At 40.0% G+C, this 17688-nt stretch overlaps 6 protein-coding genes and 1 non-coding gene across 7 annotated transcripts; 2 read left to right on the top strand and 5 right to left on the bottom strand.

The window, feature by feature from the left end:
- Positions 1–241: 241 nt before the first annotated feature.
- On the bottom strand, positions 242–809 carry LOC106292503. Its single transcript, XM_013728107.1, has one exon. The coding sequence runs from the start codon at positions 723–725 to the stop codon at positions 255–257; it is 471 nt and encodes a 156-aa protein (XP_013583561.1). The 5' UTR covers positions 726–809; the 3' UTR covers positions 242–254.
- Positions 810–1092: 283 nt separating this feature from the next.
- On the bottom strand, positions 1093–3899 carry LOC106292491. Its single transcript, XM_013728092.1, has 7 exons — positions 2932–3899; positions 2717–2861; positions 2579–2632; positions 2402–2493; positions 1856–2091; positions 1592–1762; positions 1093–1481 (listed from the first exon to the last, which is right to left on the bottom strand). The coding sequence occupies exons 1-7, from the start codon at positions 3744–3746 to the stop codon at positions 1381–1383; spliced, it is 1614 nt and encodes a 537-aa protein (XP_013583546.1). The 5' UTR covers positions 3747–3899; the 3' UTR covers positions 1093–1380.
- Positions 3900–7127: 3228 nt separating this feature from the next.
- On the top strand, positions 7128–7200 carry TRNAR-UCU. The gene has a single exon. It is a non-coding gene; the product is annotated as a tRNA-Arg (tRNA).
- Positions 7201–7341: 141 nt separating this feature from the next.
- Positions 7342–9106, bottom strand: LOC106292493. The gene has a single exon (XM_013728094.1). It carries the CDS (start codon positions 8755–8757, stop codon positions 7495–7497), a length of 1263 nt encoding a protein of 420 aa, XP_013583548.1. The 5' UTR covers positions 8758–9106; the 3' UTR covers positions 7342–7494.
- Positions 9107–9483: 377 nt separating this feature from the next.
- Positions 9484–12605, bottom strand: LOC106292490 (threonine dehydratase biosynthetic, chloroplastic-like). Its single transcript, XM_013728091.1, has 9 exons — positions 12109–12605; positions 11831–12010; positions 11206–11475; positions 10907–11113; positions 10589–10837; positions 10438–10508; positions 10230–10347; positions 10019–10153; positions 9484–9921 (listed from the first exon to the last, which is right to left on the bottom strand). Exons 1-9 carry the CDS (start codon positions 12562–12564, stop codon positions 9781–9783), a joined length of 1827 nt encoding a protein of 608 aa, XP_013583545.1. The 5' UTR covers positions 12565–12605; the 3' UTR covers positions 9484–9780.
- A 132-nt stretch (positions 12606–12737) lies between these two features.
- LOC106292499 (peptidyl-prolyl cis-trans isomerase FKBP16-4, chloroplastic) lies at positions 12738–14691 on the top strand. The gene is made up of 10 exons (XM_013728102.1): positions 12738–12926; positions 13029–13169; positions 13286–13341; positions 13411–13466; positions 13709–13766; positions 13870–13944; positions 14024–14113; positions 14201–14278; positions 14372–14412; positions 14490–14691. Exons 1-10 carry the CDS (start codon positions 12860–12862, stop codon positions 14515–14517), a joined length of 690 nt encoding a protein of 229 aa, XP_013583556.1. The 5' UTR covers positions 12738–12859; the 3' UTR covers positions 14518–14691.
- A 23-nt stretch (positions 14692–14714) lies between these two features.
- On the bottom strand, positions 14715–17652 carry LOC106292492 (transcription initiation factor TFIID subunit 12). Its single transcript, XM_013728093.1, has 8 exons — positions 17050–17652; positions 16819–16977; positions 15857–16330; positions 15605–15679; positions 15396–15474; positions 15230–15294; positions 15070–15105; positions 14715–14938 (listed from the first exon to the last, which is right to left on the bottom strand). The coding sequence occupies exons 1-8, from the start codon at positions 17617–17619 to the stop codon at positions 14813–14815; spliced, it is 1584 nt and encodes a 527-aa protein (XP_013583547.1). The 5' UTR covers positions 17620–17652; the 3' UTR covers positions 14715–14812.
- Positions 17653–17688: the final 36 nt, after the last annotated feature.

Below are 17688 nucleotides of genomic sequence, written 5' to 3'. Positions count from 1 at the left end.
CCTTTAACTCTAAACCCTAAGTTTGTGACTTTTGATAAAAAATTAAATGATATTTTTGTGACTTTTGACTTTGAGTATTAGTTTGGGAACATAAACTTGATTTAATGCTATTTTTGTCTTTTTCTCATATTATTTCTTTATACAAATAATGTTCCACGTCGCTAATACATTAAAACATAACAGCTCGAAATTAGAAATAAAAACCCCGAAAGTTATCTTCCTTCTCACATTTTCCCCAACATTTTCTTGCTTGCTCAAGGAGAGCTGATCAAGCGAGGATCGACCTCGACCCTGGCAACACCTGTCGGCGCCTCTTTCGCCACCTCAACCTCTCCTTTCACAAGCTCCACCGCCACGTCATCACCACCACCACCACCACCACCTGTATTCTTATTCGCCTGCTCCTCGTCGTAGTTCGGATCACCTTCATCGATGGCCGGCGGATCCGGCTGCATCTCGTAATCCTCCACCCGATCAGGCCCTTCCCACGTGTACTTCCCACCGTGACCGGACTTCGGCTGTTTCTTGAGCGGGATCCCGTCGGCTGGGTGCCTCTCCATCCGTTGCACGCCTTTCTCCATCAGCTTCTTCTCAACTTGCTTGATCGTCTCCGGGTTTCGTGTCTTCAACTCGAACTTATCGACAACCTTTCGACCTTCCTCGTCCCGGTGCTCAGCACGTAGCACGACCGTGTTTTTGGTCTCGTCCACCGATACCGTCTGCATCCTTTTGTTGGCGCGCTCTTAAACCTGCGTTTGTAAATATGAATCAGACTAATCACGACACTTGGCTTGCTCTGCTCTTGAGAGGAGAGAGTGCTTATATAGAGAGTGAGGATAAGAACGGATGGAGATTCTAGCACCTTCGTTGTCTTTCTCGTACATTACCGAAACATCGCTTTTAAAAAAATTTCTATATTTTGCTTTTTATCTTCCGAACATAATCTCGTAATTATCAGTTCCAAGCGGCAAAACAATTTTTCTTATATAGTAAAGTAAATATTCTAATATTGATATGCAGAGATTATAATTTAGTCATAACTTTTAGATTGCTCAAATTTCTTGCAAATTCTTGTTTTCTTTAATTCGAACAGAAATGAAGAACCTATTCCTAACTTATATAAAGATGATACTGACAAGTAAGAATATACAACGGCATGTTAACTTAACTCAACTCAGATGTCACAAACAATGAAAACAGATGTAAAAAAAGGAAAAAAAAAAGTCTGGTGAATGGAGAGCATCTCCGTGAAGAGACTGAAAGCATTCTCCTCTCTCTTTTTTGTCATCTTCGTCTATGGAATATAATTACTTTAAGAAGAAAAAAAAGGAGTAAATAAAGTTACAGTGCAAAGGCGTTTGTGAATGAAGGCTCATCATACTAACTCACACCCCTCCCGGTCCTGTCGATTAAAGTGCCCACTTGTTCTCCGCACAATGCCTTTGTGATGTTCCCAGCTTCCAGAAAGTTAAACACCACAACTGTTTTTACAACCATAGGAGAAGGATCAGTTACATTATATTCATTTTTTATTTATTTACCATTACATGTGGATAGAAAGTAATGATAAAAGAGAGGAATAAATCTCGACCTGGAATGCTATTCTCTTCACAGAAGTTAAGGGCCATTGTGTCCATTGTTGTAAGACCTCTAGAAGCCAAATCGTGAAATGTTATGTGCTCGAATGTGGCGTTACTATCTTGTGAATGGCAGTCATAAACACCTTCCACGTTTGTTCCTTTCACCATTGCCTCTGCATTAACTGGTAATGTATACAAGAAATTTTAAGTCCGGACCAGTTAGTTTGCGGTTACTGAACAAAGGAACTCTACAATGGGGGTAAAAGAAGGTATACTATCTATAGCTCGAAGAGCTGCAGCTGCATCGGATGATAAAAGTGGATTGCCAAGCGTTGCACCAATGCCACCAAATATTACCACTCTGCCTTTATCAAGATGTCGAGTGGCTCGTTGACGATTGTACGGCTCCCCGACCCCCTGAACCGCAATTCCAGTTTGTAACCGTGCCTGAACTCCCATTTTCTCCAGAGATGACTGAAGCAAAACAGAATTCATCACAGACGCCATCATACTGGTACACAACAGAGAGTTAGTGAGCGGAACAACACATCTTCATAATGCTATAATATAGGAAATACAAAAAAATAGAACAGACTTGTTGATCTGAAAAATCCATTTATAATATGTTTGGCAATAATGATAAGTGAGGGCATTTGCATTGATGAAAATACAAACAAATGTTTGAGAATTTGGAACATGATGAACCTATATGGATACATCATGAAAGCAGATAAAATGCTCTTACAGTGTCTACGATTATTGTTTTAGGGGAAGCACAACACATTGACATAATTGACTAATGTAGTTAGAAAAAGTAAAACCTGATATGATATGCAGTGGTTCTATCCAAACCAGTAGCAGTAATCCATGTACCACCGCAAAATAAGTTCCGACTCCCAACAACTATTGCTACCTGGAAGAAAAGAACTAATAAATATCATAAAACTGAACAAAAAGGGCAATGAAGAAACAATCACAATCTGGAACCGAGTGTTTACCTCTACACCAAGACGACAAGCCATTGCAACTTCTCTAGCAATCAGACCAACGATCTACCAAATCAAAGACAATAACTTAATGCCTAACCTACACAGTGCAAGTACAATAACAAAAAGATTAAGAACTCAGTAAGAAACCTTCGGATCAATGTTATTAGGCCCTGTGCAGGCAAGAGCTGCACCACTGATTTTCAAAACCACTCTTCGCCATCTAGGGTTTGATGTAGCCTTGGACTTGACGTTATTAATCTGAACCCCAGGGTTATACGTCACCAAAGGATACCTACAACAAGAATCACAAAACCATGAACAAAGAACACTACAACAGTCCTATGTGATCGTCTCTGCATTACCTCCTCGCTGGCTTGGCAGCATTCCCCAGCGAGCTGCCGCTTCTATCCTCATCAGACGCACCTTTTGTGGTCATGGAGTTGCCAACAATCTCTTCCATCTTCTTGAACCAAGGCCAATGGCTAGCCGACGTTCCGCCGCTACTCATCCTATGCCTCTCTAGCTTATACCTCTTCTTGAGATTATCAATCTTGTTCTTACACTGCTCCACACTCTTGATCAGCTTCTCACACCTCTCGCTCACCGTCGCAGCAACGTCTTCCCAATCCCTCCCCCGGAGATTCCCTCTGTTGAGCTGCGTGAACTTGTCAGAGTACGCATCCAACAGACACGTGATCGCCGCGTCGCTCCACTCCTCTCTATCTTTCCTGTACTCGCCGGCGGAGGAAGACGACGTCCTCGGCCGTTTGAAGCTACCGCCGCCGTTCGTCGTTCCTCCGTCGCTGAGCTCCTCCTGACTCTGCCTCTTCTCCAGACGAACTCCTCCGCCGATTCTGGATCTGTTCGCGCCCAGATCCTCGTCTCCTCCTTCCACAGCCGCGTTGTTGTTATCATAGGGATTCGAGTTCTCGTCGGCCGAGAAGGGATTCACGCCGTGAAAAGCGGAAGACGCGACGACGTCGTGGTGCTCGTCGTCCTCGTCGCCGTTGCTCTGGTGATGAGGGACGTGGATCTGCTGGTTCGAGAGCTTCGGGGCGAATCGTCTGGGAGCGTACGGCGCGTGGTGGAGAACCTGGTTGTGGTGGTGGTGGTGATGTTGGTTGGGGTTTGATTGATCCTCTCCTAGAAGAGAGAAGTCGTCGTCACAGGAAGCCATGCCGTTAGGGTTACGTTCACGGCGCTAGGCAGCGGCAAGCACCAGAGACGGCGTTATTTAGCGGTGTGTGATAGGACAAGAAACGGAAACGGAAACGGAAGGAGAGAGCACTTGGAGTAGAAAAAAAAAAAGATGGGCCGTCAACGGTTCCGTTAGGGTGGAAAAAGCCTTTAGTAAATTTTAACCGGGTTTAGTTGATGCTAAAAACTCATGTGGGTAACATTTTTGTAAAGATTTCGATTAGAATAATATTTTGATGTTTAGGAATTTCATTTGATTATTTTAAAGGTTCATCCAAACATATGTTTACCAAAACTTTATTTTCTTCCATTAAAATTCTGAAATTTTTTGGTGTGTGTATATTTGTTGTAGATAGATTTTACTCTATTTCAAACTGAGATCAAATGTCTAGTCCAATACCAAAATCAAGAGACAAAGGTCCATCCGAGTTCGGATGAGAGTCTACGCCGATCTGATATAGGCAACTCAAACATAGAAAAGATCAGAGGGCATTAATGATGCTGAATACTCGTCGAAGATCACATCGCCGTTATAATTATCTTTCTAACAAGCTATAAAAGAGAACATAAATGAAAGAGAAATAGAAAGAAAAGCTTCAGATATCAACATTATACTCGTTTTTACATTCAATCCCACTTGTATTCACATACACTGTGTTTATCATCATTCTATCAACTTGAAATATCAATAAAAGACATTTCAACCTTCAAATCATTCACAAAATAATCAATTTATTCATAATATATTTGATACGCTAGCCTAAACCTTAACATTAATTTCTGTGTAGATCAAGTGGGTCAATCATTTGGTGTTAGAAAGAGAGAAAAATTAATACAAAACCTCCTCTAAAAATCGACATGGACAAAAATAACAATTATAACAGTTCAGTGCTCATAGAACTCTCATCAACATCAACACGCCATCACATACATCACTGACTATCAATTTGAATGCACCTAAGCAACAACATCAAACATGATGTTAATTAACGGTAATAGGAAAAAAAACAAAAGGAGAAAGATTCAACTAACAAAAAAAACATGAACCGTCGAGCTCCCCTAAGATAAAAAAAAATAGCTTAAACATAAATTATGGATTTACAACTAATCATTATAATATTATAATCTAGTAAAAATGATTTTAAATATTTTTTATCAAAATTTAATGTTATTTGTTATTGTATTTAAAATTTCCCATTAAAATATTTTACAATCTAATGTTATTAGGTTTTGTAATTACTTAATTAATAAATTTGAAATTCATGGTTATTCAACTAATGATTTCAATAGAACATTTAAAGTATTGTGTTACTCAATTTAATATACTTTTATAATTTTATTTTATTTGAAAGATTTTGAATGAACTGTGATTCATTTTATTAGTATAATATTCTACTCAAAATCTAACCTATTACCTTCAAATTTTATAAAACCAAAACTCGTCTAATGAAAATATTTATGGTAAAGCTAACATGACATACATAAAATTAGACATTTTTTTGTTAATAACTAATACTAAGTAAAAATTACTTGTTATCTACCTATTTCACTTGCTTCTAAAAAACGAAATTGAGTAAACAAGATAATTTTACTCGACCAAATTTTCATTTTTACCATATTAATCAATTCAACGAAACTCATATTCACCCTGTAATCAGAGGACCTAATCTACTCTTTTTCTTTGTTCCTTTAAATCTCCATTCTACCATTTTCTTCATAATGATCTATTTTATCAATTTTTCAAAACACATTTTCATAATAATCAAAACATTATATTTCTTATATCTATAACTATTATATAATTTTAATTTCATAATGTATATTTGATTAATATTTTTGAATGTGTCCTATTTAAAATTTTTACTAGTGATGATCGTAAGAGAGTACTGTTACTTATTTTTTTGGATAATAGAACAAAACATGTATGAGAAAGATGATTATTTAAACATATGTTATTGACATTGATTTTAATTCTGTAATGTAAAAATTAAAATGATAATGTTGAATTTATAAATACATTACCACATATTAAAAGTTTTGATAATTAAATTGTAAAATAAAGGTATAGTATCATAAACAAATCAAAGTTATAAATTTTGATATAGTTTATATTTAATGGAAACATTTGAATTTATACAACCAGTAAAACTATCCTATATAATTGTATCTTCCGTTGATATAACATTGAACTAGACTTTAACCATAACCACAATCATGAACTATTTTTTCACTGTATATTTATTATAAAATATATTTAACAATTTATTTCATCAAAACTGATTTAAAAGTTGAAACTTCCTACAACTGTGTTGATAAGTTTGTAGTTACGAACTCTCTCTTAACCTCTCTATCAACGTAACTTAAACTCATAAACTTGGATTGAACCGAGTTTATCTATTGTATATACTGTTTTTGATAGATACATCTTTAATGTAGATATACAAAATCGGGAAAAAAGATTAAACATAACTGAAATTTTGTATTGTTGTGTCCCCGAGAAGTTCGTGACTTGATACAAGAGGAATTTAACGTCAAGATATCCAAAACAGAATAATATATGTTGATTTTAATCATCAGATTAAACTTTAATATGTTCTCAAAATGGAATCGTTAAGGATTTCATGGTGTTTATTTTTTTAATCAAATATAAATTTTGACTAATTAGGTTTTTTAAATGGCTAAGTCAACATAAATTGGGAGTTAAAACAACCAATTTTTTTTAAAAAAATAGAGTTTTAATGACTCAAAGTTTAGTTTAAGGAGGATTTAGTGGGAGAGTAATTTTTAAAGATTTGAAGAATTTAAAGATTCTCTTGTTATTGGTTAAAGTCTTAATCAAATTTTCTGTTGTTGATACAATGATTCTATAATTCTACTTAAATCTTTAGTTATTTGTGTAATTATTTTGTAATTCATTGTAGAATATTTTGTTATTAGAAAACTTGAGTGTTTATAGACTTTGCAATTCTATTCAACTCTTGTGTTATTGAAACAAAGATTCTTTACATTTTAACTCATCAATCAATATTTTCAAAATACTATAGATTTATAGACTGTATTCTCAAAATATGGATGGCAAAATTATGAAAATATCTATGTCAAATAAACATGTCTCATTATTAAACATATTTGTCTTGAAGATAAAGATAGCTCTATTACACTAATAAAAACAAAGAAAATCATATGGCTATATAAAGAGACTGAACGATGACACATAGCACATTAATTTAACAGTGAAATTAATTTAACATGTTTCACTGTTAACATTAACATATACCTTCCAACACATACTAGCAAATTATTTATTCTTAATATGGTATATATGATTCGTATAAGATTTGTATTGATACATTGAACAAAAGCACCCGTGGCCTAATGGATAAGGCGTTTGACTTCTAATCAAACGATTGTGGGTTCGAATCCCACCGGGTGTGATTAGTTTTTTTCTGCCTTAGTATTTGGGATAGTTTAGACTTTAGAATCTCACTGGCCCTCTGCATATGTTTATGTTTTTGATCCCATTTAAACATTTTTACATTGATTGATAGAAGTAATAGATAAATTTCCCTTGACCCTACCAATTAATCATCCGTTAAATAAGTTTTAATTACTAATATATAATGTGCCGATTAGGCGAAAACGTGAGAATCCTAAGCACCACCATCCAGATTTGAAACTAATAAACTTTATATAAATCGAACCCAAAACACACAAAGTCCTAACACTAATCATCTCACCCCGGTCGCTGAACTCGGGTCGACCCGTTTACCCGCCAACTGCAACTCCGTCAGCTCAATCTCCCTCCGCCTCAGAACCAGAACCATCCTCTCCGTCTCAAGACTCCTCCGCTGGTTCTCCAGCTTAGCCTTCTCCATCTCCCTCTCTTTCTTGCTCCTATACCTTATCCACTTCACCCTCTGCTTCTCCATCTCCACCGCCTCCCACTCGTACCCGACCTTCCTCTCCTCAATCTCCAGCGCCTTCCTCCTCATCCACTCCTTCTTCTCCCACGCGCTCTTCCCGGGATCATCCAACACGCGCGCCGTCTCCTCTCTCATCCGCTTCACAGCCGCGGATACCCTCCGCTTCTTACTCGTCTCCTCTTCCTCCTCCTCCTCCTCATCCGTGTCCTCAATCTCCGTCTCCGAATCCTCCGCCATATCAGACTCTCCCTCCTCCTCCTCTCTCTCCACAATCATCGCCATCTGAAAACACCCCTTATGATCCGGTTTAGACTGAACCGGGATCTGATTTTGGTCTAAATGCCCGCAGCTATTATGATAAGCGCACATCTCCTTAAAAAACAAATGCTTAGAGTTAAGCAGCTTCTTAACCTCGTCTCTCAACTTGGGCGTGAGATGATCCATCCCTTCTAACAAACCCTGATTCTCCACTACACGACAAGCCGTGCCTCTCCCGAGAATGTCGTTGACTCTCTTGTACCTTTTATTCAAGTCGTTGAACTTGTCCTCGCACTGCTGCGGCGACACTGAGAAGCCTTTCTCCACCATGGCTCTCGACACGGACTTCCACTTCCCTTTCTTCTGCAGAATCCCCCCACTGATCTTCTTCTTCCCGTCGGTTTGATCTCCTCCCAACCCACCGGCCTCGTCGCCGATGTAGAAAACCGCCATGATGAGGAGCCGGACCATAGTGTCAGTCCATTTCATCCGGTGCCACGGAGAGATTTTCCTCTTCCCGTCGGTTCCGGCGCTGTCTTCCGGGTGGCACCCGGATCCGGAACCCGACCCGCGGTCGTCTTCTTCTCCTCCTCCGCCGACGCTTATTGGCGAGAGCTGTTTGGTCTTGGCTGCGTAAGGGTATAACTGTTTCATCGGTTGTTGTTGTTGTTGATGAGTTTGCTGATCGTTGGCGGCTGTGTAAGGGTGCGGATGAGGATGCTGAAACTGAACTGGGTTTGGAGGATTCTGAGGAGTCTCGAGGCTTAACGTTGTGGGACTAAACCCAGAGAACATTACATTAGATTCCATTTAATTCAAACCCTAAAATCGGCGACAAGTGAAATTAATCAAAGCGAGATTCTACAAAACCAAGTTTTTGAAAATTTTCATTTACGAATAGACCAAAAAACAAAACAAATAAAAAAAAACCAATAGATCAATCGACGCTTCCGTAGAGAGGAAATAGTTTTTTTTTTTTAATTATAGTATCTTCGTCGGGTTCGACTTTTGCAATTTGCTTAGCGGTGGGTGTTGAAGAGAATTTGTGAAGCGGTTTCTGGATCAGAGTCAAAAGGGATGAGAAAGAGACGACGGGTAAATATACAAAACAGAGAAAACAGAGCAGCTGGTTTTGAGCCGTCAAAGGGACTGTCTGAAAACTACCCATGGTTTTGTGGTTTATATTTGTTTATTTTTTGTTTCCTTTTTGGGAAGTGCTTGCAAGATATTTTCATGTGCAAATCAAAGCCGAAACCAAGGTGCTGGTTTTGGGAATACAGTGGAATCCAAAAATTCCAAAATCTAAAACCATACCTAATTTTATAAGATTTGTTGTTTGAATTCCAACATAATTTTAAAATCTAAATGACATATATATATATATACATATATATACCTTCTTTTTTTTTAGCGCTAATTGCACAATTTTCTTCCTAATAACATTTTATATCATGAAAATCAATCTTTATTATAAAGAAAGAAACATCGACTTATATAAGAAAATCTATAGTAGTTTGGTAAAAGATTATAGCTCAATATTTTAACGGCCTCTTCTATTTAACCAACAAATAACTAAGAAGTACACTCGTCTTAACAACACACAAGAAAACTAATTTCATACAAGTTTTATTGGAGGTTAGCCCTATAGGTTATTTGCTGAAATAAAGGTTACACATTAGGCCAGTATAACACAGGCCCGTAACATCCAATAGATCCGAGAGCAGCACAGATACGTTTTACAGAAGACCAGAGCTCAATAACAACCAAGACTCTGACTCTCATGGGTTCTTCTACTTGCTCGGTTTTGGTTTCCCCATCACAGCTACCTCCAAATCACTGCATCAAAAGCTTGAAATTGATGTCCTCACTTACCAAGACGTACTCGTATCCAAGAACTTGAGCTCGGTTTCGAAATTCCTCCATTTCATTCTCTGGGACTTGGATCCCGACCAGCACGTTGGCCCCCGCCGCACCCTGTTTTGAGAGAAGGAAACATTGTATAGTAAAAACGAGTCTCAATGTTACAACAAAGCTTTTCTTATGGTGAAAAATGGTGGATTCAGAAACAAACCTCTGCACGGTAATGGAAAAGGCTAATGTTCCACCGTGGACTGAAAGAGTCCAAGAACTTCATTAGAGCACCTGGTCTCTCCGGGAATATGAATCGGCATAGAACCTCGTTTTCAACACTTGATCTTCCACCCATCTGAAATATACAACGTGTGAGTCACACATCAAACTTGCATCAATCAATGGGAAATGAAATCGACTTAAGGACGCACCAAGTAACGCAGGTGATCTTTTACTAAGTCACTGGTTGTAAGGTTCGTAGTTTTGAGTTGAGAAGATTCCATTCTCTTCTCTAGTGCTTTGAGCTCTCCGGGTGTGTGCACTCCAACACTAAGCAGCAATACACAAAACAAAACTGTGTGGATTAGATTACGAATAACAACAACTCCCGAGAGATTAAACTTTAAGGAATAGACTTACCTGTATAGAACAACAGCATCCTTTCTCGAGCCACATCTATACTTGAACTCGGTTATGTTCATTGGTCCAACCTGCATCGATCAAATGTACCGCATTAGATGCGCTCAGCAACGGGATTAACTTCTAACATGCTGTAATACCAAACACGCACCAATTCACAAAATTGCTTAAAGCTTCCAGGCTTTTCCGGCAAGATAGTAGCAAGAACAGCCTCCTGTTGCCTACCGACATTGGCGAGTTCTGTCACAATCCTGAGCTTGTCAAAGTTCATGTTTGCACCACTGGTTATGGCTACAACGTTCACGTCCTTTAGGCCATAATATTTACAGTACGCTTCAGCTCCAGCGATCGCAAGAGCACCTGCTGGTTCTAATATGTTCCGTTTCTCCTCAAACATATCCTGTTAGAGACAAAAGATCATCTATTTATCTGCCTCAATGCAGCTCTGCAGACGAAATGTACACGTCACCTTTATTGATGCGCACATAGCATCACGAGTGACAAGAACAACACCGTCGATCAGCTTTCTGCATATACGGAAAGTCTCTTCACCAACTTCTTTAACCGCTACACCATCTGCAAAACCACCAATCTGATTTAATATCACTCTCTCGCCGTGATGCAGAGACAACGCCATTGAATTTGCATCAGCTGGTTCTACACCAATGATCTTCACCTGCGTAACCCACAAATAGCCACAATAAGGTGACAGAGAGTGATGTGACAATGCAAAAATAATCACAGAACAAAAGAGAGTGCACAATGTACCTCGGGAGAAACTCTCTTCACATAAGCAGCAATACCAGCTATCAAACCACCACCACCGATGGGCACAAATATAGCGTGTAAAGGACCTTTAGCTTGCCTTGTGATCTCCATCCCGACAGTCCCTTGTCCGGCGATAACATCCGGGTGATCGAAAGGAGGTATGAACGTCAAACCTTCTTCTTCAGCTCGTTGCTTAGCAAATGCTTGTGCTTCATCATAAGTATCCCCAACAAGAACAACCGTCGCACCCAAGTCCTCCACAGATTGCCACTGCAGTTTTTAAAATAAACCGTAAATCAATAGTAGCCAAAACAATTTTCTTAAAATCCGACTTATACAATTTAAATTGGTTTAAACCATTCTAAAGCGGACTAAATTAATATAAATAAATCTACAAATATTATATCTCTAATTTTAATAATTCATCAAAATAATTTCATAATTAAACTTAAAAACTAAAATATCTTATGTAAATATAAAATAAATTAATAGTTCGTTGACTCCTAGGTGACGTTTAGGCATAAATAATCCACCTAGTAGCTAGTCTTCTTCATTAGAGCTGCCAACTAGCTATTTCTTAAACACTGTACTAACTTCAGATAAAACAAGGATTCATTCAAATAACCTTGATCTCTGGGGTTGTACGAGGCATAACAATCACGGCGGTGCAGCCGAGCTTAGCAGCAGACATAGCAACTCCTTGAGCATGGTTTCCAGCTGAGGAGCAGATGACGCCTTTCGCTAACTGCTCTGATGGAAGCTTCGCCATCATATTGTAAGCTCCGCGAATCTTAAACGAGAACACCTGAACCATCACAAACCAACAACACACAATTAAATGTAGAATCAATCTCATATATGATTCAGTAACAAATCAACCTAATGAAGAATAGTGATGCTTACAGGTTGCAAGTCTTCTCTCTTGAGAAACATCGAAACGCCAAGCCTCTCCGATAGCTTCTTGGCCAAGTGGAGCGGAGTCTCGATCGCGACGTCGTAGACCTTCGTGGAGAGTATGCTCGTCAGATACTCCATCGCCTCGGTGATGCTTCCGTTCTCCGGATCGCTCGCGCGGTCCGGAACCGCGCCGAGGTAGCCGGCGGGGTACTGCAGAGAGCTCGGATTGACCTTGAGACGCGGCGGAGGAGAATCCGGCGGAGATATGGACGTTTCGTTTCCGGAGATGACGGCGATCGGAGAGACGCGGTTCCGAGATCGAGTGATCGCGATAAGAGGTTTCGATTCGAAGTGGCGATTGCAAGGAGGTAGCGGAATGCGAGGGAGGCGATGGGGTAAGGTGTGACCTAGCATTTGGGAACGGAGGGTGGAAGGAGCCGTTGGAAGCCTGACGGAATCCATGACGGCTGATTAGAGAGAGAGAGAGATTGTGGTGGGCAACGAAATTTGTATAACGCACACTCACTCGGTTTGATTGATAACCACATCCAAACCGTACCGGTTTTAGAATTTTAAATTTGTGTGTACCGGTTAGTTAGAGAATCTGAAAATCCGAAACTTGTGTGGAGGAGAATTCCGTTTTTATCCCTTTCCCTCTTCTTCTTCTCGCTCTCTCTCTCTCTCCCACAGACACAACAAACTCAGAAGAATAAAGCTTCTTTGACTCAGACACAACAATCTGTTAAGCAAACAAAGGATGTTAACAATGAAACTTCTTCACCCTCTCCATCATTCTCTTTCTTCCTCCATTCCTTTACCGTCAAGTACACTCTCTCTTTCTCTCTATACGTTTTGAACCAATGATCAAGACATTAGACACGGAATCAATCAAAAGCATTGTTTTTTTTTTAAAATCAAACTTGCAGGAAGAAGGCAGTCCAGATCTTATCGGTGCTCGTTACCGTCTCCAGGCGGTGATACAGTCATCAGATCAGAGACCGACGTTTCGCTGGCGCCGGTGAGCTATGAAGGAAGAAGGGTTTTACTTGGATGTCTCCTCTCCACCGGTTAGATTCTTTCCCTTTAATACTATTCATTTTTTTTTTTCATTTCCACGCTTAAGCTAGTTTCAGTCAGTGTATAAAAAAATCCTCAAATATGTTGTTGTCTGAATTAAAAACAGCGTCTGGGATTCTGTTACCTGATTCATCCGAGGCCGTAAGCACCAGCAGAAGAGCTGTAAGCATGGATATATACATTAAGCTTGTTCTTGATTCATATCACTCTCTTACATACAATTATCTGCAGCTACGTGCATCTAAGATACCGGACAGCGAATTCACCACTCTCCCCAACGGTCTCAAGTACGTGCAATTTTCTTCTTTACTATACACACCAAGATCATGATGCATTCATACAAAGTTGAATATTGCGTTTATGAGAACATTCGCAATGTTTAGAATCCTATATTTACCCTAATGCATCTGATTTCGTTTGAATTCAATCTCTGAAAGTGTCTTACTCCCACCTGAAAGGAATGAAAGACCGAGTCTTTTAAGGCAAAAACGCATTAGTATGGTTTTGGATTCTGTTTGTTTTGTTGCAGGTACTATGATATAAAAGTTGGCAATGGAGCTGAGGCTGTGAAAGGATCTCGGGTCGCAGTACGGTTTGTGAATACGTTTCCTGGTTATATAGTTCGACATGTAAAAGAGCTTACGGTTAGAACAAGTTTTGATGTTCAACCTAAAAGGGATTGTGTTGCAGGTTCACTATGTTGCAAAATGGAAAGGGATAACGTTCATGACAAGTCGACAAGGACTCGGCGTTGGAGGTGGAACGGTCGGTATCACAAGTATCCGTTACTGTGTACTTGAATATATGAGGATCCTTTAACTGATAAACGTACGAGTTTTTGCAGCCTTACGGGTTTGACGTTGGACAATCAGAGAATGGGAATGTTCTGAAAGGACTTGACCTTGGCACTGAAGGGATGCGTGTAGGCGGTCAGGTTAGTTCTTGAAACCCTAAAGGCTTCATAGAAGTCAGATGGCCTCAAACTTAAACGTCTTTATATATTTGTATATATGATATGCAGAGATTGGTGATAGTTCCTCCCGAGCTTGCTTATGGGAAGAAAGGAGTGCAAGAGATTCCTCCAAACGCAACAATCGAGGTAATCAAAGCTATGTTGTTACAAAACTGAACCAGTTCGAGTTTTGCTTGCTCCTTAAAATGGTGTTCATGTTCTGATACCTTTATTTTGCAGCTTGACATTGAGCTCTTATCAATCAAGCAGAGTCCTTTCGGGTATGTGGAGATCAATTGTCTAAAACCTATTGACAAAACATGTCTTAAAAGTAATCTGTTCGGTTTTACTCTTGCAGGACACCAGTGAAGATCGTTGAAGGCTAAGATATTGATGATGAAGAAAAAGTTGAATCTATAGCTATGCACGCTTCATTGTATCAGAAGAACCTGTTTAATGATACCAACTAGTCCGGATTCATAACCATTTCTCATCCCTTATTCCTTGTGCTTTGCATAACATTGAATCAATTCGATCCCATAAGGTGATAAGATACTTTACTTATGGTTCAAAAGTATAGATCTATGCTGAACCTTCAGAATTAAGATAAAAGTTACAAAAGTTTCTAACCTTGAATTGAAAATTTCATAGCAAACAAGATTGAAGGGTTATTCTAATAGATTAGTGATTGAAAGTTGTAGAGGCCAATGGATTAGCAGGCGTCTTTGCCTGGCCTCCTCTTGCATTAGCCGTCCCGTGCCCGAACCTGGCGTTTGCTGCTTCCGTTACCGTCATAGACTTCTTTACCTTCAAAGCACAACAACATATATACAAAGTCAACAATAAAAGAATTCAATATATAACTTCTTTGTTATCCTACTCAGTTGCAATAATACTGGGTGCTATAATATCATTTGTGCATTAACATAAGAACTTACAGCGGCAAGTCTATCTTTGTGAATATCTGTTGTCACCTGCAAATCATTATCAAAGAAAAAAGCGAAAGGAGTTGTTAGGAAGCTAACTTGGGTAATTAACAATTCCCTGTTAAAAAACTGGACATATTGATTAGAGAACAGATATGTAAATGAATCTTACTGGCTTTCTAAATGTCTTGATCTCGTCACTGCTAAAACCAGGAGGCCTGATATTCCAGTTTCTTTCTACATTTAGGGAAAGGGAGATACCAAAACGAAATCAAACATCGTAGTTGGAAACAGAAATCAAAAGAAATGGGCATACAATTTCAATCAGAAGAACTAACCAACATGGAGCAAGATGTCTTTGGCCTCTAGAGTATCTGACTTTCTATGCTTGGCTAAAGAACAGCCAAAAGTTGTGATCTGTATAAAAGGAAACACAACGAGCTGGAGTTATTAGAGAAATAACACATCAGCAGACAGAAAAATTTACTCTTAAATCACAATATTCATATAGAAAGTGCTGGATAACAAAGTGGTGTGAGATACTTACTGACTCCACAAAGTCTTCAGCAATATCAGCAAGGATGCCTTCAACCTCTGGATCCAGTTTCTCTGACGGATCAATCTGTGGATAGGCAAGGCATTACTAAATTCAGAGAAAAATATATATATTCCAAGTGGACAAGAATCAATCATTGTTGTGATAATCAAGCCGTGAGAGTGAGAATACTAATCTATTCCGCGGTCAATATGCAAAATGTCTTCCCAGAGTTGAGAATACAAAGAGAGGTCAGTGAGATACCTGCTGAAGTAGCTCATGGATGCTTCTTTTTCCCAGAATACGATCATCAGACTCCTCATTCTCTGTTGAAACTGTTTTAGCTTGGTTTCCTGGTTGAGGCACAGGGGGCTGGGTCGGCATTGCCAGAGAAGCAGCCTTCTGATTCACCGACCCTTGGACCCGGGGCGGTTGATGTGAGTAAGGTAAAGGCTGATGCGGAGATCTCAACTGTTGATGTTGCTCTTGAGGCTGAAGCTGATGTTGTTGTTGTTGCTGAGGCTGTGAAGCCGCTGGTGACGTGGAAAGATGTTGCTGAGGAACATGGGATCTTTGTGGCATGGAGGGATTATTTACTTGCGGTCTATACGAAGGGGGTGCCAAAGGAGGCTTCCCTTGGGCAGAAGATGATAACCACGGTTGATTTGCTGCACCGGTGGATTGGACACCAGGAGAACCAATAGATGAAGGTCTCATTAGGCTATGCCCTTGAAAGTTCTGCCGTAAAAAACATAAGAAGTTAAGAGTTTGGAAACAATGTTCATTAAAATATATTTACGCAAAGAGTAACAATGAAAGAAAAGATCGTCTGTCAAGGAACCAATACAACGTATCAACAAGGCGATTATCAATAAAAGTCTGGAACTTTCACAAAGTGAAGTGGATCAATAGTGTGACATCAATGAATCTCTGATGTGTCTATAACACCAAGTGATGGTCATCCAAGACTCTATCCAGCCATCAAAATACAGGAATAATCAATCAATCAAGGAAACAGATGAAAAAACGATTACTTTCCAATTGGGTCGTTTAGAATCTTCATATCTTCGTATTTCAAAAGTATCGAGCTAATAAGGTGATAATCATTCTCAACTCAATCCAAATTTTCTTCTTCACAATGAGCTAATCACAATCTAAATTTCCAAATATTCAACGCACACATGCACAATCTTATACAAATCACAAGAACATTCAAAAGCACCTACTTGGGGAACAGGAGATGGACTACTCGGAGAGGAAGCTGGCCTTAGAGAGGATTGAGCCGGCCTCTGCTGGTGCTGAGGCATCCCACTTGGCCGCATTTGAGAACCTGAGCCAATAGTCCCCATCATTCCCATCCCCTGCGTTCCTTGCATCATCCTACCCTGAACACACACATCAAAAGTTCATATCTTCTGAACCCTGCTTTAACTACAGCTAACAAGGCACACGCTAACCTGCGTGACACTTGAATTGGAACTCGCTTCCGACATTCCGACAGTTCCACGACCCAATCCGCCGTACTGCTGCCCAAAAGATCCCGGAAAAGCAGACGCCGGAGTCGGAGAGGGGCTCGGGATCGGAGAAGCTGGAACGCCGATCGCCATACCGCCTCTTTGCTGTCCAGCAACAGGCAAGGAAGAGGAAGAAGACGAAGAGGCCGGAGCCGACGAGGAAGATAGCAACGGAGACGACGACGCGGAGGAGGAGAAGTGAGCGTATGAGGAATGCGGTTGCCACGGTCTCGAGTACGACGGCGGAGGAGGACGACCCAGAGACTGGGGGAGGTGTTGCGTCGCCGGAGATGTCACCGGACGTGTGTATTGAGGTGGATTAGGGTTTGGATTGAGCGACGGCGACGGCGGGGATGGAGAAGAGGGAATAGAGGGCGCGGAGGAGGGATTCGGATTGGTGGAAGGAGGTTGCTGAATCTGGGATAAAACCGCCGGTTTTGGAGCTGGCTCCGACGGTTGAGAGGGTGTTTCCGGTGGCTGAGACGCCGTCGAGGTTTGCCGGGGTTGTTCCATGTCGGTTAGTGGATGTGGAGGGAAGGCATATGGAGTTTTATAGAAGATCTAGCGAACCGGAAAGACCGG

The sequence above is a fragment of the Brassica oleracea genome, chromosome C5 (genome assembly GCF_000695525.1).
Source record: "Brassica oleracea var. oleracea cultivar TO1000 chromosome C5, BOL, whole genome shotgun sequence".
Taxonomy (NCBI): domain Eukaryota; kingdom Viridiplantae; phylum Streptophyta; class Magnoliopsida; order Brassicales; family Brassicaceae; genus Brassica; species Brassica oleracea.
This window is presented reverse-complemented; position numbering and strand designations above follow the sequence as displayed.